Raw genomic sequence first — 26,360 nt, forward strand, 5'->3', positions numbered from 1 at the left:
AAAGTTTAGTTTAAGTGTTTAATGCCACAAAGTTTTGGCATTAAGATTTTCAATGTACAAAACCCTTCTAGTTTTCAGATGGGTACATGGGATCACAGGAAGACCTTGTCTACAAATCTAAGTATGCAGCTTGGATACTGTACAGGGGTAAAAGTAGGGGCCTCACCTCATAAGACCATAAATGTAGAAACTAAGATTTAGGAAACAATAAGTTAATTTTATAAGTCATGGTCAGTTTTGGAGTTGGATATTTAGCCCAGGCTAGTTCACTGGTTAATGACTTACCAGTTACAAGGCATTAGCCTAACAGCATGCTCAGTTTGCATTCAGCCCCAGCCCTCGCTCTTCAAAACACTAAGATGACCTTTGCGCTGCTGAAATTGCAGCTACTAGAACACAGAACACACACCAAGAATACTTGTTCAGTCTAGTCTTCGTGTTTTCTTCATCAGGCAATGGAAACTTTTATTTTTAAATAGATCCAGTTTTAAGCTTCAGACCTCTAACTTGCAGCCGTCACCTTCGAAATAAACAGCAGGGCAGAGAGCATACTCAGGATCAAAATAATTAACTCAAATTAAAATGTTTAATCTCCTAAGACCTGAACTCTTCCACGACATGCATTTTTAATTTCTCTTTGATATTTGGGCTGATTGGGACCTGATGAATGTAAAAACAACGAATTACCAGATTCTTTTTTTTACTTTATTTTTGTTTCTAAGAAAAATGAGAGCCACATACGAGGATATTCATTTAAAATTTCGATAGAACAGTAGCAATATAATATCCTTGTAAGTGGATATCAGGCCCTTGTAGAGCAAAATTGAGTATTTTGGTCTAAATAACCCAAAATGTGATGTCCACATATGTGGACGCCAGGTCCTAGGAGGTTAATCTACCTCTCTGTGCACTAAATTTCAAACTTAACAATTTTCTGCAGCATTAAGCTCGTGTTTGCAAGTCTTGTATTTTACTGTATTTTTCATGTTCTTTTACATTTTATCACTATTTGTTCCCCATCATCATCTGACCACATCTCTTTTTAGAATAGGCGGCGCTCACAGGGATCATTTTGTGCACCGTCACGACACATCGAATGCACCTTTTTGTTTAAGTGTGCACAGAGCCCGAGGCAGAAAACTCACCTTAACCTAGACAGCTGATAGCCATCATTGTGATACCCGATCTCTTCCACTGCGGTTTTTAGTTTTGTTAACCCAGCTAATGCAAAGCATTGTGTTGAATTTTTGTAGTACATCTTTCTGGACGTCACTAACCAGTGGGTGATGTCATGATTTACATACAGCCTGCTGTATGTATCTGTATCCATAATTTTGTACACGTACTACAGAACATCTTTCTATATAATGATTGGTATATTCTTAATAAAATTATGAAAGTGCGTATTTGATTGCCTATATGACTCAGATGGTCTATGTGAGCATGTGAAGTACATGAAACAGCATCACAAACACTGTATCTTCAAACCGTGGCTTTAATTTACAAATATGACAAAAAAGGAACAAATACAAATTAAATACACAAAATTAAATGTCTGACTCTTCAGAAGGAGAGCATAGTACTGTGTCGCACTGTGTAAATGCAGTTTTATTTAACTAACTTATGATCATGTGATCAAACACATGACTTTGCTGATGAAAGACACTCAGACAGTCCATCAGACCACTCTGCAACCCAAAGTTATCCATGTAAACCGTCCCTGTGGTGCAGAGAATTATCTAAAGAAGGAGGTGGAGGGGTTAAAAGTAACATAAGCACTGAGAACCTGCTGCAAGCTATTCTTGCAGTTGTGAATCTATTTCTTCAAATGCTTCATACAGACTTCTCTTTCAGTCACAACAAAAAACAAGCACAACCAGGCATCCTACTTGAACCTGAGCACAGGCCCCAGCATGTGGTCAAGTCACTCCTCTTCTTCCTCTTCCTCCTCACTCTCTGAATCCTCTTCAAATGCTTCCTTGCTTTCTGTTAGGGAACAGCTTAGAATTGCTTTGCGAACCTGCTGTTTTTCTTCTGCAAATGAAACGAGGAGAACTCAGTCAAATGGCATTTTTCTTTGTTCACTTTGTGTTTGTTGTCCCAAGATCAAATGTTTGTTGTCTTCAGTGAACGACAAGATCTACAACTGAAGAGCTTGATCACATCCTATATAATTTAAGACGGAAGTTAAAATGTAGAACATTACAACTTTATGAGGATAATATTAGTGTAGTGTTAAGAAACACACTGACCAAAACTGCAAAATTTAGTGTTCAAATCAATTTTTTACCTTCGCTTTTACATTTAGGAAGCATTCGATGGAGCTGCTGGGTGTTGTATCGGATCAGAAACTTCTGACATGTTCTAATTGTCCCTGAAACAAACAAACTCACCTTAAATTATATGTAGTTAAAATGTATGGTTCTGTGCAAAAGTCTTGAGCAACCCCTAATTTCTTTCCATTTTCCTTCCAAGGAGCCAGACCTCCTTATAATTGTTTAAAATCGTCGTGAGCAATAATTTTCCAGGCTTTCTGAAGGTCTTTCAAAGTTTTTTGTTGTTGGCTTTTCTTGGTTGCTTTTTCACTTATTGTGAATTCAGTCTTTCTACCTGACCATTTTCAGAGCAATGCGTATTTGTTTCTTAACCCCGACTGATGATTCATTCAAGTATTAAAAAAAAGCACTTGTGGTGGGGCGTGGTCTGCGGGGCCATGCGGACGCACCTGCATGGTATCCGCAATCATACCTGCCGAGTTTAAAACATGGGGAATTGGGGTTTGTTGTGAGTTTTTGTGGTGTGATGCGATGCATGTATGTCTGACAGCCGAGAGCTGCAGCTGGAATGAATAAAATGGCTCAAAACTGATCTCTGGACCCGCCGTGTCTCATTCACACCACAGCACTTAACTCAAGGTATGCACCAGTGGCGTACACATAAATGTTAACTTAGCAAAGAACCAGTTTTAAACTGTACATAATTTGCTTCCACTTCTTCTGTTTAATCTATGAAAAAATACCAAAGATAACACAATGTGACGGGTGGGAAATAGTATTTTTTCCACTAAGAGGACGATTCCCAAAGAGTTGTAAGATGGAAACTTGGTATATCTCAGCATGGTCTGCAGTCCATTGTTAAAAAAACTGAGAGAACTGGAGAAGTGGATAACAAAAAAAAGGAAGTGGCACACCTAAAAGACTATCTACAGCAGATGAACTATCTGCAGTATATGAAAGTCATGTCCTTAAGAAATAGTAAAAACAATCCAGCAAAGACCTCACACAGAATCTGAAAGATGCATCTGAACCTTCAGCTGATGCACCTACTGTTCACTGCCTCATTAGAAATGATCTAAGTGGAAGAGTGGCTGTCAAGAAGCAGTTCTTAAGGAAGGGAAACAACCAGAAGTCTGTCAACTTATACACAAACTGAAAGTCAGTGGCAACAGGTCTTATGGAGTGATGAATCAAACGTAGATTTTTTTCCCCCCAAACTGTCTTCAATAAGTACAGAGGAGGTTAGGAGAGGGGCACAACAGAGAGTGTCTACAGCCATCTGTAAAACATGATGGAGTCTCTATCTTGGTTTGTGGTGTGAGGGATCTTCTGAACACAGGAGATTAAGCATTAGATTTTGATAAACCATGCAATACCATCTGGAAAGTGTCTTCCTCGTGATCAACGATCTCAAACACATTGCCGGTGCAGTAAAAGCATACCTGGATTTTTAAAAAAAACAAAAAAAAAAACAAGTCACGGACTGACCTCCAGTCAACATCATTGAAGCAGTGTGGGATCACCTTGACAAAGAAAGGAAAAAAAGGCAGCCAACAACCAAAGAACAGCTTTGGATGTGCATGAAGAAGCCTATATAGAGTATTTAAATTTACGATTGCGCACGTTTCAATAAATCAGTGTAACTATTTCAGATTTTTTTGAAGAAACAATGAGTGGCTCAACACCTTTGCACAGTACTGTATGTATTTTTCATTCTGAAATATTAGTTTACAGTCTTTTCTTACCTCCTACATGCAAACAGTTTAAAAAGCAGGGAATTTTTTGCCCACGAGTTTCAATACTGGTAATGAAAGGCAATGCAGACCACAGGAGTTTGTAACACCTTTTGGGAAAACGTAGAAATACTATTCCAGTGTGAGCGTTCAGATATTTAACTAAAAGGGGGGAAAAGACAAAAAAAATTAAAAGTCAAACGACATTCCAGCAACATTAGCACGATGTCAAGAAGAATGTCGTCACCCCAGAAGCTAAAAAGTTTAATTTTACTTGACCAGCTTCCACAGGCAAACATTACGAACAGCTAAATACATTTTAAAACTAACTTTAGTGCTGATGCTTATTTGAACAACTTTCACTGGTATTTTCAAGTGTTGGCGTTTGATCCTTGGAAAGTATCTAAAACTTCTTACCACAAAATCTAATGCTACACATAGCGGCCCCATAGTCCCCATGTGTGCGGGCTACCGCTGCCTTCACTGCCACCATAATTGCTCGGTCGTCGAGCAGCAACAGCTGGCTCCTGTCCGACACGTTGACTTCGCATAGTAAATACCTGCGGCAGAATATGTAGCGTCAGAAACTAGGAGCACACACGCTAGAGGAAACAGTATACGAATTGCACGTTTTACCTCGACTTTAGCCGCACCATCGCTGCTTTACTCTACTTCCGTCGGAACTTCCGTCAACAAAACTCGGACAAGCGCACTAGCGCCACACGCTGGAAAGAAGTATGTAATGTATATTCGACACTTACATGGACGCTGCACGGATTTGCAGATACCAGTCCAACAACACATCCGAACAAAAAAAATAAAGGGTAATATATTTCAAAAGCGGAAGAACTGGTAGATAGGTGGCTTTCAGAAAAGATAAAACGGTCGTCAAATCAGATCACTCCTGTGTGTTAGAAGCTAAACAACGCAAGCAGCTCACAAGGAAACGGAAAGGCCCGGAAATTAAACCATTCGCACCCCTGGGGTAACTATGGCAACCTCCATCGATCTTAGCCAATCACAACCTCGCGTTACCATCTCCCTAACACGTTTCACGCCATCTTGAGATTACCTCCTAGTTTGTTAAATCGCTCTCAAATTCATAGGCTCCGCTCCTCATTTCATTGTTGCCGCGCTGTCCGAAATGAACGGTTCCCAAAACAAACCGTTACAAACAGTCAGCAAGGGCCCGAAGGACGCAGACACCGGCACGGAGAGCAACCACAGGGACCGAAAGAGTGGCGGAGGAATGCTGAAGAAGCTGAAGTCGAGGCGCAGCCAAACGGAGAAGTGGCCTGTGGTCACAGAGGATGAACTCCGGGCTCTAGGAAGAGATATTACCCCGGACCATGTCCTCGGACTCCGGGCTGTTACGGAAGGTAATGTTATGGCAACTTAAAGTTGCGCATTGCTGAAAGCGGCGAAATTTGATCGCCTAACTAGCTACGCACTATGCTAATTGTGGCTAACGTTAAGAAAAGAAGTTTGAGAGCAGTCGACCAAAGGGTACGTTTTCTAAATGTGTTCATAAGGTAAATACTACATGTGTTACTTTGGTGATTCTGCGAGCACGGGTTCATTGGGGGGGGGGGGGGGGGGGGGGGGGGGGTTTGCAAGGGTGCAAGTAGGACTTTGAAGCCCCAAAGCGAGCATTGTTTAGGGCACCCCACGCTGGCTTGGGGAGGTCAAACAGCTAAAAGCCTATTATTATTATCTTAACAACTTGTTTTAGTAAGTGTGTTTGGCAGATCCATGTACTGTTGTGTTTCTTCTCATTTCTTCCCAACTGGAGGTGTAGTGACTAAACTTTTAGGTTTAGAATCTTCTACTCACCCACGTTTATTAAGTAAGTTATTATAAAGCACACAGTTTCGGTTCCGACACGGCTGTTAATGAGTTAATGATCAGTTGAACCTTTGTGTTTTGATTTTAGTTTATTATGTGTAAAGTATACACAAGTGGATGATTTCATATTAAGAAAACAAAAACAAAGTGGGAAGTGTAATTACAACACTTTGGCTTTATGTACAGTATGTAAAAACGATATGAAATAATCTTAAATTCTACATATAATGTAGATACTGTACCTGAACAGCGGTAGGTAGAAGTTTACGTTTCTCGGGCTGTACTCTTTTTTCACAAAAAGGAGAATCTTACTGGATACATTCAGCTTGGGTTTCCTGCCTTGATTTTTAAAAAAGAAAATTAAGACAAGGCTTCATTAGAACATAAGGAGACAACTCGATCTCTGAGAGGAGCATTTCCTATATTTATGCAGTTTGTTGTTTTGAACAAACTTGTGGAATTATGTATTGATGTGCTTTTTTCGTTCGTCTGTGCAGTTGTTCCACACGCTGTAATGCTGTGATATTTTACATTAGTCCTTACTACCGGCTTCCTAAACATAAGGATTCCTCTCTCAGGTCATGTCTGAGAGACATTTTCTCCCCTAACCGTCATCACCTTCACCCATGTAGTAACCTGCTTGAACCCTCTGCGTCCCTATCCCATGGTTTGTCATTGGACACCCAGTTGACTACAGCTGCAGCTAGTGACTAATGTTGTTTTTTAGCTTTTTTCTCACCCAGACAACAATGACATTACTTCTGCTCTATCTCACTGCCATTGTTTGTACACTAGAACCTTTTTCTATAGCATTAGTCACCATTACTGCAGTTTGCAGGAGCCAGAAAAACAGATACTGAAAGCCTGACTGCTCCTTAAGTGCTGTCTCAGTTCTCTAAGTAAAGGTCAGTCTTTGTGCTCCAAACAGTTGTGTGACTTTCACAAAGTTGTTATACTGAGGTTTTTCAGTTGCGCAACCACATGTCGTTAACGTGTTCACTATTTTGGATGTGTGACAATCATGGTGACAATGCAGACTCCAGTCATGATGAGAAAAAAGGGTATTCCCTGATCTGTTGCTGGGGGTTGGTGGTAGTATCTGATTAAGTAATTACTAAAGCCCCAGTCACACATACCAAGAGATTGATCATTGAGGCCTTGCAAGCAACGGTCGGATTCTCTCTGAGCTGTAGTAAAACTGAAAAAAAGTCCAATCCAAATTGCCTCCAGAGCCACAGCTTTTACTTTGAAATCCAATCGTCTCCGTTTCCCTTTGCGTCATACTTTTACTACTGCTTTGCTAGTAGTTTGCAGACAAATATGAAAACGTCAGGCAGCTATGGCAGTCTGCTAGCAACCAAAGCAATCACTAGGAGGTTTTTGGTGCAGCACCTTCTTTGCATCCAATTTAGCAAACATAGCTTGTAATCACATCCAATGAGGTGGATAAATCTCTTAAAATGTGAACATGACATCAAATGAGAAACCTCAATAGAGAAGAATTTAAATAAAGGGACCTCTGTTTTCTAGTAGTTGTTTGCTAGTTGACGTCTAAGCTCGGTGAAAACACTAATCTTAATTCTAGGCAACGAGAATGTGCTTTTTTTTCTCATTATATTTTTCACCAAATCTTGGTAATCAGCAATGATTAAAATAACCATTTAAATAGGGCTGGGCGATATGGCCTAAAATTCATATCGCGATATAATTTGAAGCATGTGCGGTAACGATATATATCGCGATATATTCTTTTCTTCTGTATAACGTATTTTCCACACTATAAGGCACACTTAAAATCCTTTCATTTTCTTAAAAATCGAAAGTGTGCCTTATGTATGAATTCTGGTTGTGCTTACTGACCTCGAACCGATTTGGGCGTGCAGAAATCTGCTAAAAAATGTTTTAGTACAACTTTGGTAAGCTGCACTGCTTGATGGATTGTCAGAGCATTACAGCTGCCGTAGTGAGGAGCTTCACGGAGTAATCTGGGTCCAAAACTCCGTCCGCTTCACCCCCAAAGTCAAACGAATACTGAGAGTTAAAAACGGTCTAAATTCTTCCATCTTTAATTAAATCATCAGCGTTGTTGCTTTACCAGGTGTAACAATTAAGTTTAACATCCAGGCATCCATGAAAACAGAATTTATTACATTTAACGGAGTTAGAAGTTAACAGGAAGTTAGCTTGTTAGCTCACTAGATTCCACCTAAACGTGTTGTGCTACGTGATTGCTAGCGACACAGCTATGTTAGCATAACATTAGCACAGTGAAGCTGGAGGATGAACGCCAACTTTTTTCCACTAGATAAAAGTTAACATGAGGGATTCTGGTGGTCAGGGACAAATGCAATCGCATAGCAGGATGCTATACACGGGCAAAACTTCAGTCAGGAGAACAACTGAGATTATTCATCCACAATACGAGGTTAGTTATTAATATACTGCAACAACATGGGAATAGAACAGCTGCGAGAGAATTCAGCATTAATGAATCAATGTTACGGAAGTGGAGGAAGCGCAGTTTTTGGCTTTCCCCATATTTCAAAAGTGCTTCATCTCTTTGCTATGACTGTCGCCGGGCATAATTTGCAGATGATAATGGTTCTAGCCGCTGCGATGCTTTCGACCAAAACAGGCGCAGCTTGATGACATCATCAACATGCGCTATCGCGATAGAGCGATATAGTCAAAATCTCTATCGTTGGCCAAATTTATATCGTTTCTATCGTATATCGTTTATATCGCCCACCCCTACATTCAAACTGTCACACATCAAAAACTATTTACATTTTTTTCCTCCAAAAATCTGTTTACCCCACTCTGGAACAAGGCAAAAGTTAACATCAGTGTTAGTAAACACGATCACTTTGACTGCAGAGGGTTAAACCCCCTCACGTTTACTGTATAAGTTGATTGTCTTGGCTTAACTTGCTTTTTTTCCTTCCACATTCCAGACTATCTTTGCAGACCTGAAGATAATATCTACAACATTGACTTCACACGTTTCAAAATCAGAGATCTTGAGACAGGAACAGTGCTCTTTGAAATCGCCAAACCTCCTAACAGCGGTAAGTGATACACTCAAAATTTGCCTGCATGTTACCAAGCTTAAAATTCTTTAAAAATATAGAACACACCTGAATGAATAACAGAAATGATCATACATCCATGCAAACATGTTAAAGCTGTTTAGTTATCGTGCATTTAAAAAGATGAATTGTCACCAAGCACGAGAGCTGCAGCCCAGCTGTGTGCTGGTATCCTTACTTTTATCTCAAATGTAAATCTATCAAAACACATGAAGTCTAAAAAGAAGGACCCACGATTAAGCACTATTGCTTCCCCTTTTCACTAGTAACGCACCGTCTGCATGTATTTAGATTTTTGTTTGTTTCTTTAACGTGCCGATTTGATTTGACGCCACCATCTCAAACTGTGCTCATTCAGTTGTATCAGAGCCTTTTGATGGATGATCATAACTTGAAAAGAGACACCCTATGTATATTTCACGCACTACAGTAAAGCATGTATGCCAGTCAGCTGAATTAGTCTTCTGTGTCAGGACCCGTGGAGAGTGAAGAGGAGGGTGGCGATCCAGACACGAGTGCGGGGCGTTTTGTCAGATACCAGTTTACACCAGCCTTCCTAAAACTCCGCACGGTTGGTGCGACGTGAGTAAATGAACTACAACGGTGTGACTGCATCACGATCAGCCTCGGGTGTCTTTTTAGTTTCTTAATTTGTCTCTTTCCCCTCTCTGCAGAGTGGAGTTCACAGTGGGTGACCGCCCCATTAACAGCTTCCGTATGATTGAGCGGCATTACTTTCAGGGACGCCTTCTGAAGAATTTCGACTTTGACTTCGGTTTTTGCATTCCTAACAGCTGCAACACATGCGAACACATTTACGAGTTCCCGCAGCTTCCTGACGACCTCAGTAAGTTCTGCTCCTTTTTGTTCATATTACCAGATCTGTGTATCTTTATTTCTTAATTGATGGCGTGCCCTTCTCCTTTTCCAGTTCGTCAAATGGTGGCACACCCTTATGAGACCAGATCAGACAGTTTCTACTTTGTGGATAATAAACTCATCATGCACAACAAAGCAGACTATGCCTACAATGGTGGTCTGTAATACCTGAAGGGGGGTTGTGTTTAAAAAGGATGCAGTAGCTCCCAGGAGACCGATTTTCTGGATTGTGCCCCTCAATAAAGGGGGCAGAGACAGAGGTATTCACTCTTTATCGGAATAAAGCACCATAGTTTAAAAAAAGGAACAGAAGCAGGAAAAACCCAACCATATCTGCCTTCATAGGAAATCATGGATCAATTCATCAGTACCGAACAGAGCTCAGTTTCTGGGACTCCGAGAGAATGTTTAATTCAGTATTTCGCTGTTATGTCTGACTGAAACCTTTCTGTTCTCCTTTTGGATTGTCATACATGTGTAATGTAACTGCTTGAACACTTTTGCCTTAATTTCCTGCTGTCTCTGCTGGAAAGGGACAGTTTTGAGTAACGCATCTATAGTGGCAACGTCTGTAGACTACGTTAGTTTTTCATTTAATTACTGATGTAATAAGTTTGTTTATTTTTGAGCTGAACTACCTTTTGCAAGTGACAATTGTGTTTCCTTTATGGAAAAACGAGCATTATGTAGGTGTTTCGGTCTTGTTTTATTAATAGATGTAGCATTAGCGTTTGTTTGAGTTTGATTCTTCCTCAGATGTGAGTTGAGAGCAGCCGCTACTGTTTGTCAGATATTTAAGCTTGGTGTCCGTTTTATGAAGTACAAGATGACCAGTTTCTTCTTTGGTAGAATATCCCTTAATTTGAAAATGGTCTTCTCCCTTTTCCTGTTTTGTTTTTGTTTGTTTTTTAAAAAATAATTCCAGGTGTGACGTTCATTCTGCTACAATCGGTTAGATTGTTATAACAAAAGTTTTCCCATGTCTTTGTTCTATGAAAACTCTGGGATAGATCTAGTTACTAGACTTTAAATGTTTTTCTTTTATGTGCCGTCCATGTTTAGAAGTGTTTTTCTGCCTTCTTTGTACAGTTGCGTAGTTCTTTCATCCTTTGTTTATTTGTCACAGCAGTGCTGTGAATCCCACTCTTTAGTAGCGTTTGGCCAAACATGTGGTATACCTGTTGAACTGTTAGTACGCTCTTCTCCTTTGAGATTGCCTTCTCAGTTTACTAATGAAATACCACAGTAGCACACAACTTGACAGTACAGAGGGAGGTAACTTGGTAGTTGGATCTATTTTTAATGAGGCACTGGGGTAGACGCAGTCATTGACCTGTTTGACCGATGATACTGGTGACTGTGCAAATTTTAACCCGAATCATGTCTTTTTCAAATTTTACACCAGTTTTCCAGTGTGCACAATTTCACGTGATGCCAGTCCTGCTAGAAGGAATACCTTACTTACTGTGATGCTCTGAATTGCATTATGATGAAAAGTTGTCTGTAATTTATTCAAAACGTCAGCAGTTAAGAGTTTGAAATTGGGCTCCACTGGCAGAGTGATTTCCAGGCGAAACGTGGATATCTCTTCATAGTTGAGTTTTGTTTGAATTTAGGTTACTGAAATGAAAACCTGCAAGGCAGGAGATAGTAATGAAACCTTGCAAATGGTTTAAAGTGTATTTGTTAGTTTGCATTTCAGTCATGCATACACACATCAGGACTTCTTCCTACTGTACTGTTATTGACTCTATGTGCCTTGAATCCAGTTTTTTTTTTTCACCTTTAATGTGCAGAAGTCTCCTTTTCCTGTCCACTCGTGGCAGTAAGCTGAAGGGATGTAAAATTGCCTCCTGATGTTCTTTTTCTGTATTCTTGTAGCATTACCTTCTATAAAACAGGATGATTACAGTGAGGAAGAGTCAGTGACAACATATTATGCAGTCCGTTAATACCCACAACAAATGGGATATCACTTTAGGCACCCTTTTGTCAACTGTGCCCTTTTCTTTCTTTTTTTTCCTATGTTGGACTTCATGGACTCTCTCTGTCACCTGTTGCATGGTCACCAGTTTTTATATTGGCTAATTTTGCTAATGTTTGTCTTATCCAATTTGTTGTAAATAAATAAAAAAAATAGGTGAATGAATGAGATGGAAAGTACTTTATTTATCCTATGTTTTGGAAATTCTTTAAAATTAATATTTTAATAATATTTGACAGATGTCTTTGTGAGATCATAACATGTGGTGGGAAAGTTTAACTGTTTGTGTCCTCTTGGCAGTAGAGCTGAATCAGTCTGTTAGAGAAAGTGCCCGTGCTCTGGTAGGTCAGATGCTAAGCCCATCACCATCTCTCTGGTTTTATTCACATTCAGGAGACATTTCTTCCCAGATCACTCGATGAAATCATCAAGTAGTGCTCTGTACTACTCCCCCCTGCTGCCATCACTACGAGAGCTAAACACTGCACAGTCTTTGTAGGTGGCATCACAGGGTTGTACTGAAATATGAGCGATGACAAAGTCCTCTGTGGAGCTCCTATACTGCACATCACCAAATCAGACACCGCACTGCCCAGTCTCACATATCACAACCTCTCTTGTCAGATTGTCACTAATCCATGCTAGATTACTGATGGTGGATATGCTTACTGACATTTCCTGGAGCTTCTCTTTCTGAGTCGTGTTAACTGCACTTGAGAAATTAAAGCAGCAGCTTTGTCTAAATTGCAGTAAACTCTGTATCATGTTGTCGATTTATCCACTACGTGATACATGATTAAGTTATATGCAACCTGCAGGGTAAAGTGATGTTTTCACATTTGTTCTGAGGTGTGCCAAGACTAGTCTCTCTCTTAGTCTCAATATAAATGAGTTATAAGGGATGTTGTTTTTCCACCTTGAAACTTGAATATCACATTGTAAGTTTGCTGAACAAAATGCATACAAGGTGATGTGCTTGTGAGACCTGTCCAAGTTAGACTGACCATGTGTCCTACTTAATGTGGGTCTGCACAGAATTCCCAAATATTGAGACAAAAATAAACACACCTCATAAAACCCCAAACATGCCATGACCCACTGAGTAGTTTTGATAGTGACTCTAGGAAAAAGGAAGAAAACAGGACCCAGAAATGTAACTCTGATTTCCATTTGAAAAGTAATTTGAAAATAATATCTAACCCTGATTTACCACCGTTTCTTAAAACGGAATGAAAGTAGTGATGAGTCTGAGAACGCTTTGGGTTTTTTCTCTCACCTGGCTAACAAAATACATTACCCAGAATCCTCTGCTGAAAACACAACACTAGTAGCTGCACATGTGTTTCATCATGGCGGCCCCCGCTAAAAAGATGGTTGGGGTTTCGGACGACTCCAGCAGCAGTGACGACGAAGTACTTAAAAGATGTCAGGAGGCGGTTTGGGAGACGAAGGCTGTCAAAAGCAAAGGTTAGTGTTTGCCTCTTCTGTTTGAACCGAGGGGCCAAGCTAGCATACGTGCACTGCTAGTCGTTCCCAACAGGTACCTCGGAGAAGTTTCCACAATATTTATAGTCCATTCATAAAGAGCTGTCGGTCAGTAACATTTTCTAATGAAATTTATTTAATTGGTTACAAATAAACATTACAGTGAGACTCTAAGAGCATAGCGCAGCTTTAGCTAGCCCCTGAGCTTGCTAAATCAACACAGCTGCAGTGTAGCTCTGTTAAAGACGCTAACTCTCTGTGTTTTAAGATGCGGATGCCAGTGTGAAAGAGTCAAAGCGGTAAGTGTTACCTTTTAAAATATCCATTTACTTCTTTTAGTGTTAAATATCCGTCCAAGTGTGAAAACTGCTTCAATTTTCCAACAGAATACATTGTTGTTCCTTTCACTATTGCACAGGAGCGAAAATGTATGGAAGGTTTAGAGTATTTCCAGATTGGTTGTTTGACCCACAAAGATGTAACATGCTGTTGTTTTTTCACGCATAAAAGCTCTGTATGTAAACTTTGTGTATTTCCAATGTGAGCAGTAAATTGTAATGATATTAGATTCAATTAATGTGGGGGAAAAAACCCCCAGATATACTTAAAATTAGTTTTTGTAAGCTATGACTATCCATCTGTTCTGCAAATTAATCTCGCATTGCGTAATAATAATTTGTTAGTTCAAGTTAATGTTTTTAACTCGAACCAACCCTGATTTCTTTATATTTTGCTTAGAATTGTTTAAAGTATTGTTTGAGCAATAGTTCTTCGGGCTTTTCAGAAGGTCTTTCTGTGTTTCTTTGGACATTGGCTACTTTTTCACTCACTTTCAGTTCAGTCATTGTGCCTGATCATTTTCAAAGGAATGTTGTCTTTCCTTGTTTGTTTGTTTGTTGAGCCACTTAACACTGATTAACACAACATTGTGTCTTTAGGCACTTTAATAGCAGCCTGTCACAAAAACACATTACTTGTTATCATTTCTTTAGTTGAACTATGAAAAATCCCCAAGAAAACACAGTTTGGCAGGCACAAAATAATATTTTTACGCCAACAAAGTGATTACTAAAAAGTTATTTATTCCAACAACTTGGTATGGTTCATAGTGTGTCTTTAAAAAATACAAGTAGATGAAACAAATGGAGAACTAAAAATATCTACAACAGATGAACAGTATCTGAAAGTTATGCACCTAAAAGCAGGAAAACGTTTAGCAAAGACCTGACCTGAGTGATGCATCTGGCCCCTCTGTTGATCCATCTGTTGTTCATGAAGACTTATAACAAATGGTCTCAGTGGAAGTGTGGCTGTCAAGAATCCATGCTAAATTACACAAGAACTAGACTGAAAATCGTTGGCAACAGATCTGATGGAGGGAAGAATTTTATTGTTCAAATAATTGTTAATATGTACGGAGGAGGTCAGGAGAGAGGTACAGCAGTGAGTGTCTATACAGAGGATTTGGGGGTTTTGGGCAGTGGTGTTGGGGATCTTGTCAAAATTGGCAATGAAGTAAAACTTACATAATTAAGAAAACACACAATGGAACACTATCAGTCGTAGATTGAGGCCAGACCATAACATTAGTGAAAGAGTGTGAGAGAATCTTGCAGAAACATCCAAAGAGCTTTAAATGTCCTCCAAGAAGCCTGGAGAAATATTCCTGCAGATTACTGAAAGAAAGGGCAGAAAAAGCTGCGTTCAGAGTCAGAGGCTTGAGACTTTTGCAAAGGGCTGTAGATCCTTTATCTCAGTAGGCAAGTACAGAGGTATTTTTTTATGTCAATGTCAGAAATAAAATGAGCTTCATAAAGTTTTTTGTATAACAGTCTCGTTGTCGCTGACCATGAACATGATGGCAACGAGCTCCAGGTCACGCCAGGATTCCAGACGCATGTTGCCAGAAAGTTAGGACACTTTCTTGACAGGTAACAACTCTGACTACAAAAAAACAAAAGAAATAAAACCTTTTGTTTATAATAATTGATAATCATACGATTATCTTATTAACCATTATATTTGCCTGTCAGTTGTATTTCAGAGATAAAGCCTCAAACTTCATCCTGTTTAGAACCAGCTAAATGTAACAAAGATGATGAGGAGGAGGAGGATGAAGGTAAAGTTTCTGGCTCTTTAAGAAGATTTTGTTTCTATGGAAACTTCTGTTCATCTCTTTAAACCTGACAGTTTTCTTCTTCTAGGATTTCGTCTGTTTTCTACATCCGTCCCAGGAAAGAAAGCTGAAGATCCTCCCGCCCCCGTAAGGCGTCGGCCTGCTCCCAGCTCAAGGTTCTTCATCTCTAATGTTTTCTTCCTTGTGTTATTGATTCATTTTTATTTCCCTCCGTATGACATTCTTTCTCTCTCTGCCCGTTTCAGCGACAGCGATGATGAGATGGAAATGAGGCTGAAAGAGGCAGCGGTGTCTGTCAAAGATCTGTTGCCCTCGTTGGTGCTCTCACCCCCTTCGATGGAGTCTCCTTGCTCGGTAAAAATGACAAAGACGAAGAAGAAAGATACAGAGGGAGAAGAGAGCCGCGTGAAGAAGAAGAAGAAGAAGAAGAAGAATCAGGAGGGTGGGGAACAGGTGGACTCAGATTCTACTCCTGATGCTCAGAGTAATGGTGAGCTCACAAACTCAGAACAGGAACACATGCAAGTCAAAGTAAAACGGAAAAAGAAGAAGAAGAGGCAAGAAGGAAATGCAGAGGAAGAAGCATTGCACTGATTTTTCATTATTTTTTAAATGACTTTCTGCCACAGTGAATTCAAAGATTTAAAATATTTTTATTCAAAAGCTGGAATTGGTCTTTACTTTGTCATTAATGATGTAAAAACAAAAAAAAGTGAAAATATTTCAAGGTGAGTTAAAAAAATGCTGATGACAAGTTTCAGATCAGTTTACATTTTGTTTAAATTCTAAAACATTTACAAATATTTGAATAAAAAAATACACGTCAGTGTTAATCTTCCGTTGATTTTCTGTGTCGAGAGAATTTTCTGTGTCCTCGTTTCAGTGACAGTTTGTTGACGTTTGAGTCAAACAGTGTCGTCGCTCAGGTGCAACTCTGGGTTTTCAGTGTTACGAAGGCGACTCGCTTCTTACTTTGGTACATCTTCATGGTAACCTACGCTGCAGACCTTACCTGCTCGTATTTCTGTTACTGTAGTTTTATCTTCTTTTGTAAAATTAGCTGCACTGCTTGTCCACGTTTCTGATTGGTCAGATCTAGATTGGAAAGACCCTGGTATCAAGTTCAAAACAGCTTTCGGGTGACTACTTATTCTGAATGCTGATCTTGGGGTGGATGAAGCCAGTATTTTGGGTATTTTGAACTTGCTTTGTAGTACTGGCCCCAAGCTTACATGGCATACGTCCCGATTCACTCCTGAATCCAGCTGACAGTCAGGAGACTCTTCTACTGTGCTGTGGAAACCATTTGTGCAGGGATGTAGGAGCTGATTTCTGTCGGAGACGGTGAGAGGAGGTGAGATTGATGCCTTTCTGTCGCCTGAGAGGAAGGATACAGCTCGAGGCTCTCGGATGAAACTGTTAATTTAAAAAAGCAAAGAAAAGAGGCTTCAGATTGTTTGAAAACAGTGTTTGTGTTGGGACATTTGAGAGAATCAGGCTACAAAGACATCTGAGAGTTTATTATCTTTGGGTTCTTTTCTGTGAAGGTGTAGAAGGTAAAAAGAGTTGCTGATATCAGTCAATTGATGTACACATGATAAGAAGTAAATAATGAAACATCTCTGATGGACTAGCTAACCACGCTGTTGGCTTATGCGCCGTAGACAGCCTTGCTCTATGCACCATGTAATGGTAAATGTCAGCTTTTGTCTTCGTGCAGTGTTTGAACCAGTCGTCTGCTTTCATGGTCTCCTCTCAGCTGCTCCTTTTAGGGGTTTCTACAGCAGATCATATGCCTCCATCTCACCTCTAGCACCCTCCTCTGTCACACCAACCCTCTGCACGTCCTCCTTCACTACATCCATGAACCTTCTTTGTGCTCTTTGTCTTTTCCTCCTCCCTGGCAGCTCCATCTTCGACATCTAATCAGCGTTTAATCTTGTCCATCCTGCTCACTCCCAATGAAAATCTTAACACCAACTCCACCATCTTCTCCAAAGCATTAGCATCACCCAGCTTCAAACTCGTGAGCCTGTCTGACACTCTTCACATAATCTTCCTTCAGGATCACCCCTAATCCATTTCTCTTCCTGTCTGCAGCACGGTAGAACATCTTGAATCCACCTCCAATACTCATGGCCTTGGTTTGCTTCCACCTGAGGCCTGTACTATGAAGCCAGATTTTGGCTTATCCAGATAACTCCAGGGTTAACTCTGGGTGTTCTGTACTGCATGTGGTTCACTTGTTGCCATGGTAACTGATGCTTATATCCTTACTCTCATTCCCCATTATTGTATCTGTAACACATAACTTCTGTCGGCGCTGTGCTTCTGGAAACTGAATTTCCCGAAGTAACCCACCCAAGGGGTTAATAAAGTTTCATCTAATCTAATCTTATGCTGTGAACCTTACCTGGACCACCTGACCAACCAAATCTCCCCAAAAATAGCATCACTATCCCTGGAATCAGGCAGATCTCCATGCATGAACAAGTTCATGGAGCATCAGTAATAATGAATAAATAATAGATTTTTAGATTTTATTCCTGTCAGCGCTAAACAATTTTATTTTTTCAAGACCTCATATCAAATTTCCACTAAGGTTGAATTCTATTTTTATATTTAGTCTTTACTCTCAAGCTGTAAACGGCACCCAGTCTCCAGCTGAAGGAATAAAACTCAAATTGTCAGGAGCCGGTTATGTTTTGAGTTTCAGTTTCACATTTTTACTGATGCTTTTATTCGCAGCATGTTTTATTCTGCTGGATGAATAAGTTTTAAATGTTCAGCGTGTTAAGCCGTGCCTTATTAAACCCACCGAATGAAGTGCAAACTGCATCACATTGTGACGGGAATGAGAAAGCTATCAAATGGTGATTAAAGATCTATAAACTTAAATACGACTGTTATTAAAAGGATCAGATGAATGCTGCAGAAAATTGATAATCTGCTGATTTATAGCACAAAGCAGTAAAATCAGTCTTAATTCCAGTGAATCATTTTTTGTGGAAGTCATGATTTGTAAAAAAAAATTGCTCAGACGCTGCCGACATCACCCTTTCATATGAACCCTTGATTAACTCGTGGGACCGTTTCTCCTGATTGTCAGTGAATCCAGGTGACGGAAAGAGCTCTGGTCTCCTGCAATATATCCAACTTTCCTGTCAACATCATCATCAATCTCTATCCCTTTATCAGTCCCTACATTTACATGCTGTTTACATCTTTGTACCTGGTCCAGGTGAGTGTGGTTGCATGTTTAGAGAGTCTTCCTGTAAAGCTGCGTCTTCCTGCTCCTCAGGGTCTGTGGTCAGAATCTGCCCGAAACAAAAATCAATGATTTAGGTTTTAAAACTAGATGCTCTGAACAGACTGAGCTCTGGTCAGTCCCTGTACCTGTCTGACAGTAGTGAGGCTGGTCAGGCTGCTGCTGTCTGTGATGACCATGGCCTGCGAGAGCAAACTGGACGGGTGGTACTGGGGCGAATCCGATTTGCTGTACACTGGAACGACAAATGGATGAATGAATCTTTACTCGGGGATGACATGTTGAGCTCTAGTCGTCGTGTTACTGCAGTCTTACTGTGACATGGCAGCTGTGCCATGGTTGCCATGAACGGACTGGCAGCCATGTGACTCTGAAGCTGCTGTGGTATTGGCGGCTGGGGAGAGGCGTGAAGCTGCTGCTGGAACGAGATGGGCTGCAAGGTTGTGAAACCGCCTCCCATGTTGTTTATGACAGGCACAGTCTGAGGTTGCGTGGAGGCTAAACCTGTGAAACAGCAATGACGTTGGTCTGAGTATTGGTTCCCTTTTTATTCCCATTTTGTAATAAGGGGAAAAATGTTACCAATAAGAAGGGAGGACTCCCCCAGACTCATGACGCTGGGCACTGAGGCCATGATGAGGCTCTGTGAGGATGCAGGTGAGGCAGACAGACTGTGCAGGGAGGTTAGAGTGCTTACTGGGGGTAGTGGCCCACCGCTGGACACCTGAAACCAGAGGATGGCATGTTTAGGGCAGCTGGTAATTTAGCATATTGAACCACGAGGGATCCGGACACGGGCTCTCACCAGCTTGGGGTTATGGGTCTCGAGGAGTGTGTGGCTTGGCTCCAGTTGGACTGGACTCACCATGAGACGCCCCACTCTCTCCCCTCCGCTGCCTCTGGCTGAGCTCACAGTGTCGCATGGGATGTGGTGGCTGTATTTCACACCTGGGGAAACAACAATCATCCAGTCAGTCCCAGAACATTTCTAAGGTTCGTGGTTTACACACATCACAGCTGACTTTGGTCGACTGCTCCAAGTCTAAATAGAATAAAGGTAAATATGAGCATCCAGCAGCACAACCAGTAGAGTCATGTCTCTAAGCCGTTCTGATTTCCCTCTCAAATTTCCATGCATGATGGGTGATTACCGTGCTCGGGACTGGGTGGAAGGTTGGCGTTGGAGGATGAGGCAGTCTGACTGCCGAAAGGCGTGTCGAGGGCCAGTTTGTGACGAAAAGCCTCCTCTTTCCGACGGTTAGCGAACCAGTTGTACACTCGGACTTCAGTGACCAGGTTAGAGCCGAGGCCAGCAAGCTGGGAGGGAGACACGCCCCTCTGGAGGCATTCTGCCCTGAAAGAGCAAATCAGACTCTTTTTATTACAAGAGTTAATTGTTATAAATCCATAGAAATATATGATCAGATGCCAAGAATTTAGATCAATCATGTTAAAGTTTCTCACATATAGTTTGGGTCTGGATAAGTGTCACAGCAACCCTATAAAAACAAGATAAATTAACACAAAATCTCACCTGTTACACTCCTCCACCAGCCCCTCTCTTTCCTCCTTGCTCGGGTTCTTCTGTCGTTCGTAGGCGTGGAAGAGGATCTGCAGGGATGCTGGACCCCACTTGAACCTGTTCCTCCGTCCTTTCTTGGTGTCCTCCCCTTGGTCCTTCACAGTTGCAAGGCCATGTTTGGCATTGGTAAATTCTACATTTAAAAAGTTAGCATGGTTTTTGTTGTTGTTTGTTTTTAAACACCTCACATTTTTATTTTATTTTTGCACTCTCGGAGCTCCAGCACGGCTTGTGTACTCACGCTGGCTGATCTCGCACTGCTTCTTGACATACCAGGTGTACAGAGCAGCTCTTTTTTGGTTCTTCATAGGCGTGCCTTTGTTGAGGTGCTGGGAGAGGTGAGACTGGTTGAGTCCCGTGGACTCCACCACCTCCCGCTGAGGTAGGTTATGCTGCTGCATGTAGCTTTTTACCATTTTTGCAACATGCCAGGGATCCTCACTGTCAGACAGACAGACACCTGAGCTTAAAAACCGCCCACCTTATAGTTTTGTGCATTTTTATTTAGTGGACTTTTCCTTAACAGATACCAGTATATGTAGAAGTGCTAACCAGGCAGTTTGTCACATCAGTAGGGACGTAAAATATGACCACACAGTGGGAAGTAAAGAGAGGTTTGTTGACAAAGAGAGATAAGAGAGAGCACGGGGGAACAAAGTCCAGCCCTTTCAGATCACTTGACTGGAAAACATGTAAAAGATTTATGAAGCCTATTTTAACACTTCCTAATTATCAAGTTGGAAACGTCATTAAAGACGCACCAAATTATTTTGAAAGTCTCAAACAGCTTCCAAACATTTTGGTAAAGGTATCGGGCAAAAATTAGTTGGTTTTTTTTTAACAATCCTATTTAGAGCGAGCTTTTTTCCCACTTTTTTAAACATTTAATGTTTATGATAGAATATCCAATGTTTATATGTCTCTGTTCCATATTTTCAGGATCAGGCCTTAAAACTGAACGGACAAAAATCACTCGTGCGTTGCGCAAACACGGTCTCACATGACCAGCTCTGCTCTATTAATCTTCACCTCAGGCTCTTGGCTTATTTATTAAGAAATGGTCAGGGAATAATGATGAGGGTGGGTAATTAGTAACTAGCAAAGGAGGAACCCTCTTTATATTCGCCCAAGAGCCAGACTGCAGAGAGAGAGTCAGAGAAGCATGGCAAGGAGGGAGGATTTGGTAAAGACATGGGGACAGAGTGCAAGAAGACAATAGGAATAGTGGTGTTAACAGGTAAATGCGTAAAGTGTTGCTTCGACTCTCAAGTGTGTGGTTTTGACACACGGGAGGAGCACAAAGAGGAGGAGAATCAGAAGCGGTGGCGAGGATGTTGTCAATTTTCAGAATTTATCCGACCGGGTCCTACTGGAAAAGCTGCTGAGTGAGAATAGCAGTTACCGAGACATTAGGATGATTGTCGCTGTTGCCATTAAGCTTCCAGAGAAGCGCCAGGATCTACTTACTGCAGTAGGTGCTCGACTTCAGTCCTCAGTTTGGACGCCTCCTCTGGAGGGAGCTTCTCCAGTTCTCGGAATATAGGTGGTGGGAAATCCATTTCTCCCTCCTCTGAGCTCTCTCCATCCCCCCTTTCTCCCTTCTCGTTGCCAGCACTTGCCCTGTCTCGTTCCAGTTCCCCCATGGCTTGGATCAGAACCTCCCGGGACAGTCCAGATTCCAGCAGGGCCCAGATCAGCTGCTCCTGCAGGGCCGTCAAACGACTCGGCCCCGCTTTGGCTGCCTCAGCCCTCTCCTCTACCTCCATTAGTCTTATGTCTTACCTCACTACTGCTTCGCAAACAAACACTGCTCTCATGTGCACTACCACGCTCAAACGACAGCCACACAGCCAGCGCCAGGCCCCATTATTTTATATCTGCAGTCCCTCTTCAGCTCATGAGAAAGTAAACTTTCATTTTCCTTTGCTGAATCCTCCGATGTGTCCAGAGCTGTCCGGTTTTAGCTTTTCACTTGTTGTTTTTGCTTTCAAAGGTCAATTTTCTTTTAATCTAACCTTCCTCCTATTCACCCCCTCCTCCTTACGTGCGCCCTGTGAACTTTGTCCCTTCTCCCTCAGTCCTCAGCAGGGACCAAAGTTCATCTTAAAAACAATAAATAAAAATGAGGGGTGTTGCACTGGCAGAGTGCACAGTCTACTTCTCAGAGCAGAAAACTGATAAGACAGTGGGGGGGAAACATGACTTGGAAAGTTGGGAGCTTTTTACGTTTAGCTTTTTCTCACACGGAAAGGACATTTTGGAAAAATAGTTTTGGGCTTTTTTCTTTCTTGTTTTTCCTTATTTTTTCTTATTCCATACATTTTATTTGTTAATGCATATGTAAAAAATAAATAAATAAATAAATAATAATGTACAGATGAGCAGGAGATCAGCTAAGCAGGAACAAAGTTTGATTTGTCTTTTCTGCCAGGAGAGGGCGCTGCTGTGTTATCTTTACATTAGACTTTCAGGAAGTTGCTTCATGTTAGGGGCCTTGGTGGAGTGTTTTCTGTCTTGAACATGAGTTCAAGACAAGAAAGGACAAAGAACAAGAAAGGAATAAGTTGGCACATCAGTTTCCTAAAACATTTACTCATTACACATTTACTGAGAGAGCGCTTTAAGGTCGACCTCTAACACTTTTTTTTAAAATCAATGTGCACAAGTTAAACACTTTGGACATCATCGACTACTTGTGACTATTTCACAAATTAAACTTTAAAAAAAGGAGCAAGATTTTCTCTTTTTTTTTCCTTGTTTGAAATATATGTGCTTATATTTCGGCGATCGTGGCTCAAGAGTTGGGAGTTCGCCTTGTAATCGGAAGGTTGCCGGTTCGAGCCCCGGCTTGGACAGTCTCGGTTGTTGTGTCCTTGGGCAAGACACTTCACCCGTTGCCTACTGGTGGTGGTCAGAGGGCCCGGTGGCGCCAGTGTCCGGCAGCCTCGCCTCTGTCAGTGCGCCCCAGGGTGGCTGTGGCTACAACGTAGCTGCCATCACCAGTGTGTGAATGGGTGGATGACTGGATATGTAAAGCGCTTTGGGGTCCTTAGGGACTAGTAAAGCGCTATATAAATACAGGCCATTTACCATTTTATTTCTAATCTGATTCCAGCAGCACATCTCAGAAAGAGCGAAGAAAAGTGCAACAAGAAATTGGACAAGTGTAATGCAAAAAGCCCCAGACGCCTGTTTTAATATCTTACATTTAATTATGTTAGTTAGCAAAATTTCCAAAGAGCACCCCAGTGATGACTCTTGTAGAAGTAAATATGGGAAGGGGTTTAGACCACGTGTATTTTAACTATGTAATAATCCAACTTACTTTAAACTCTTCAGTGAAATTGGGAAAAATCTCCTCATTCTTTGTGCATAAGGACAAAAACTGATGTCGACTGTCTGTGATTAAAATAGACATAATTATGTAGTGAAAAAAAATCACTGCATGGGCTCAGAAACACTTCTGAAAACCACCGCCAGTGAACACAGTCATCATGCATCCACAAATAAAAGTTCAACTCTGCCATGCATCTAAAAACAAGACCCAGAAACACTGCTGCCTTCTCTGGGCCTTACTGCTTTTAAGACAGCCTCAAGTGAAGTGGAAAACCTTCCTGTGGGCTGTGAAATTCAAAACTGAGGAGAGAGACCACCTGGTGTGTTTTCAGCGCGCAGTTCAGTACAGGGAGCGCATGACTGCACATGGCATGAGGTAACCAAGAGCACCTGTGAGGGCACCATTAATGCTGAACGATGTATACAAATCTACAGCTTTTAGAGCATCAACTGAACCATCGTGATTATTTTAGCGCGACAGTGCAACCCTGCACATCTGCAGGGTGCTGCTAAACCAGGCTGCTTGCATATTTAGCACATTATGAAATGAAACAAAGAAAACGTGGACGTCAGCTGGAAAGCTGAAATTCTATGCAAAGCATGCAAAACATTTTCTTTTAAATAGTAGGTCTGTGCAAATTCTGCATTTTGCATTTCTGATATGAATACAATCTTATTGATTTTTGACTACAGATCTGATTCTTTATTGAGTCCCTTATTAATTCTTGATCAGTTTTCTTTGTGGAAATTATAGATGGACAAAGGCTTGGACATCACTGCTGAGTTTGACATCTGTGCGTTGATAAAGAAATTTATATGCTTGGAGAAATATGATTCCAGTATACTGGACAACTTGAAAGTGGTTCACCGTTCCCATCTCTAATGTTTAAACTTTAAACTGTTCGGCTGTTGAATTCAAATAATATTATTGTTTCCATAGATTTGCCTTCTCCCTGTCTCTCCTGCTCTCTCCCTCTCTCCTTTTTAATCCACCCTCTTGTTTTTTGACAACATAAGTTGGCAGGAAGACTAAGTTGGAACTGAACTGGAAAGGAAAGAGGGCAAACTGAATGGGAGAAAACCTTTGAGAGTTAATGTAGTCTTTTATCTTTCCTCTTTTCTCTTTACACTGTAAAATGCTCACTTTCTCTGCCTGGATCACCTAATACTATTCTCAGGTTCGGCCTATCAGCACCTTTTTGTGTTGAGCTCCTGTTACCCCACCCCACCCTTGGGAAGATGGCATTATACTGTATTTGGAAGGGTAACAGAGCTGCCTCTATCTCCCTGAGACATGCCAGTGACCTGTAATTAAGTCCCATTGTACTATTCAGAGGAAACTCCTCACCAAAACGGACAGAGGGCAGTTGTGTGTGGATTTCCAGCAGCTCAGATACCGCTGTGACTAATACCCCACCACACAAGCTGGGTTTATCAAAAAGGAACACATGCAGCACACATTAGAGCTTGCATTTTCCCTCTCTGGAGAACTCAAAGCTATGTTGATTGGTAATGAGATACAATCCACGCTGTCCATCTCTCATTAGTGAGCCATTGCTCGCTAGCTCTCTCTCTCCCCCTCTGTTTCTGTTTCTGCCTCTGCCTAGCGTTAGCCCCCACCCACCACCAACCCCACCATTCAACCCCATTGATCATGCATGCAGAAATTTAACACACCCCTTAATTCCTGTCCAAATAGCCCCTGTCCCACTTCCAGAGCTTCATCTGTTCATCTGCAGAGGTAGAGTAGGCCTGTTTGCAGGCAGGACACTGACTGCAGCGCTCAATGAGGATAAACTGTGCTGGAGAGGACAATCGCAAACCTAAATCAGTGTCTGTGTAACATAGGGTGTGTGCTGGGTTGCGCGCTCGAAGTGTTTCTATAAGGCATGGAAACACTGTGGAGGCATGATCTGGAGGCTGTGTTTTTACTGGTTTTAAAGCAGTTTGGTAGAAACCACCTAGAAACTTTACTTCAAACCATAACGATTGCATAGGACTGCATGCATGTATACCTACTGCGAGTCAAAGCTGACATTGTCTTTGTTTGAATTGCTCAGGCTATTGATTGGCCTTAACATTAGTCACCAGGTCACATGTTGAGTCAGTGTTGAGAAGATTAGCCAGAGCTGGCTTTGGTACTAATTAAATACTTAAACCCCAGCACTGAATGAGCACACAGCACACAAACCGCCTGTTATACCCCCGTTGCATAAGCCAGTTTACAGCCTGGAAGGTGCATCAAGATAGACGAACACATTTTTAACTCTACCTGCAAATAAGGACACTGACACACATCACATTTCCACAGACATATTTGACTCCACAGCTTTTAGATGAAGCAAGGACAGGAATACTATATGGTATTGATTGTATTAACAGCACACAAAGTTAATTTCCTGAAGACAAAAGTATGTACATGTGTTGTGGAACTGATGACATGACTCACAGTGTTCTGGGAGACTTTATTTGAGTCTATCACCTATCATATCTGATGTTTGGACCTTTTTAGAACCAGCTAAACCAGACTGAGAACAGCAGATAAGTTCCTGTGTCTGTAAACTGGAAATTTCGACAAGTCAGTCAAACTTAGCCAGACTGTGACAGGAAGTTGAAACTCTTCCTTCATAATAAAGGATTAACACTCACAAAAAAGCAGGAAGACTAAAGGTCTGCAGTCGAAAACACTTGGTTTACTCTGGTTTGACTGTAACATAACATGGTTGGAGTGTGAGTGTCTTTATTA

General features: G+C 41.3%; 4 protein-coding genes across 4 annotated transcripts; 2 read left to right on the top strand and 2 right to left on the bottom strand.

Moving 5' to 3' along the window:
• Positions 1-1,481: 1,481 nt before the first annotated feature.
• On the bottom strand, positions 1,482-5,170 carry pop5 (POP5 homolog, ribonuclease P/MRP subunit). Its single transcript, XM_087848903.1, has 5 exons — positions 4,646-5,170; positions 4,427-4,569; positions 4,022-4,171; positions 2,291-2,374; positions 1,482-2,034 (listed from the first exon to the last, which is right to left on the bottom strand). Exons 1-5 carry the CDS (start codon positions 4,663-4,665, stop codon positions 1,925-1,927), a joined length of 507 nt encoding a protein of 168 aa, XP_087705029.1. The 5' UTR covers positions 4,666-5,170; the 3' UTR covers positions 1,482-1,924.
• unc119b (unc-119 lipid binding chaperone B) lies at positions 4,740-11,962 on the top strand. Its single transcript, XM_087848902.1, has 5 exons — positions 4,740-5,388; positions 8,809-8,922; positions 9,417-9,525; positions 9,618-9,790; positions 9,875-11,962. Exons 1-5 carry the CDS (start codon positions 5,154-5,156, stop codon positions 9,985-9,987), a joined length of 744 nt encoding a protein of 247 aa, XP_087705028.1. The 5' UTR covers positions 4,740-5,153; the 3' UTR covers positions 9,988-11,962.
• Positions 11,963-13,143: 1,181 nt separating this feature from the next.
• Positions 13,144-16,254, top strand: c12h12orf43 (chromosome 12 C12orf43 homolog). Its single transcript, XM_006805423.2, has 6 exons — positions 13,144-13,273; positions 13,560-13,590; positions 15,124-15,222; positions 15,325-15,410; positions 15,496-15,583; positions 15,674-16,254. Exons 1-6 carry the CDS (start codon positions 13,144-13,146, stop codon positions 16,020-16,022), a joined length of 783 nt encoding a protein of 260 aa, XP_006805486.2. The 3' UTR covers positions 16,023-16,254.
• Positions 16,062-25,122, bottom strand: hnf1a (HNF1 homeobox a). Its single transcript, XM_006805424.2, has 10 exons — positions 21,746-25,122; positions 20,520-20,719; positions 20,231-20,411; positions 19,848-20,050; positions 19,502-19,644; positions 19,279-19,420; positions 19,012-19,200; positions 18,825-18,931; positions 18,661-18,745; positions 16,062-16,844 (listed from the first exon to the last, which is right to left on the bottom strand). Exons 1-10 carry the CDS (start codon positions 22,042-22,044, stop codon positions 16,714-16,716), a joined length of 1,680 nt encoding a protein of 559 aa, XP_006805487.1. The 5' UTR covers positions 22,045-25,122; the 3' UTR covers positions 16,062-16,713.
• Positions 25,123-26,360: the final 1,238 nt, after the last annotated feature.

This window comes from Neolamprologus brichardi, chromosome 12 (genome assembly GCF_056152115.1).
Source record: "Neolamprologus brichardi isolate AB-2024 chromosome 12, ASM5615211v1, whole genome shotgun sequence".
Taxonomy (NCBI): Eukaryota; Metazoa; Chordata; class Actinopteri; order Cichliformes; family Cichlidae; genus Neolamprologus; species Neolamprologus brichardi.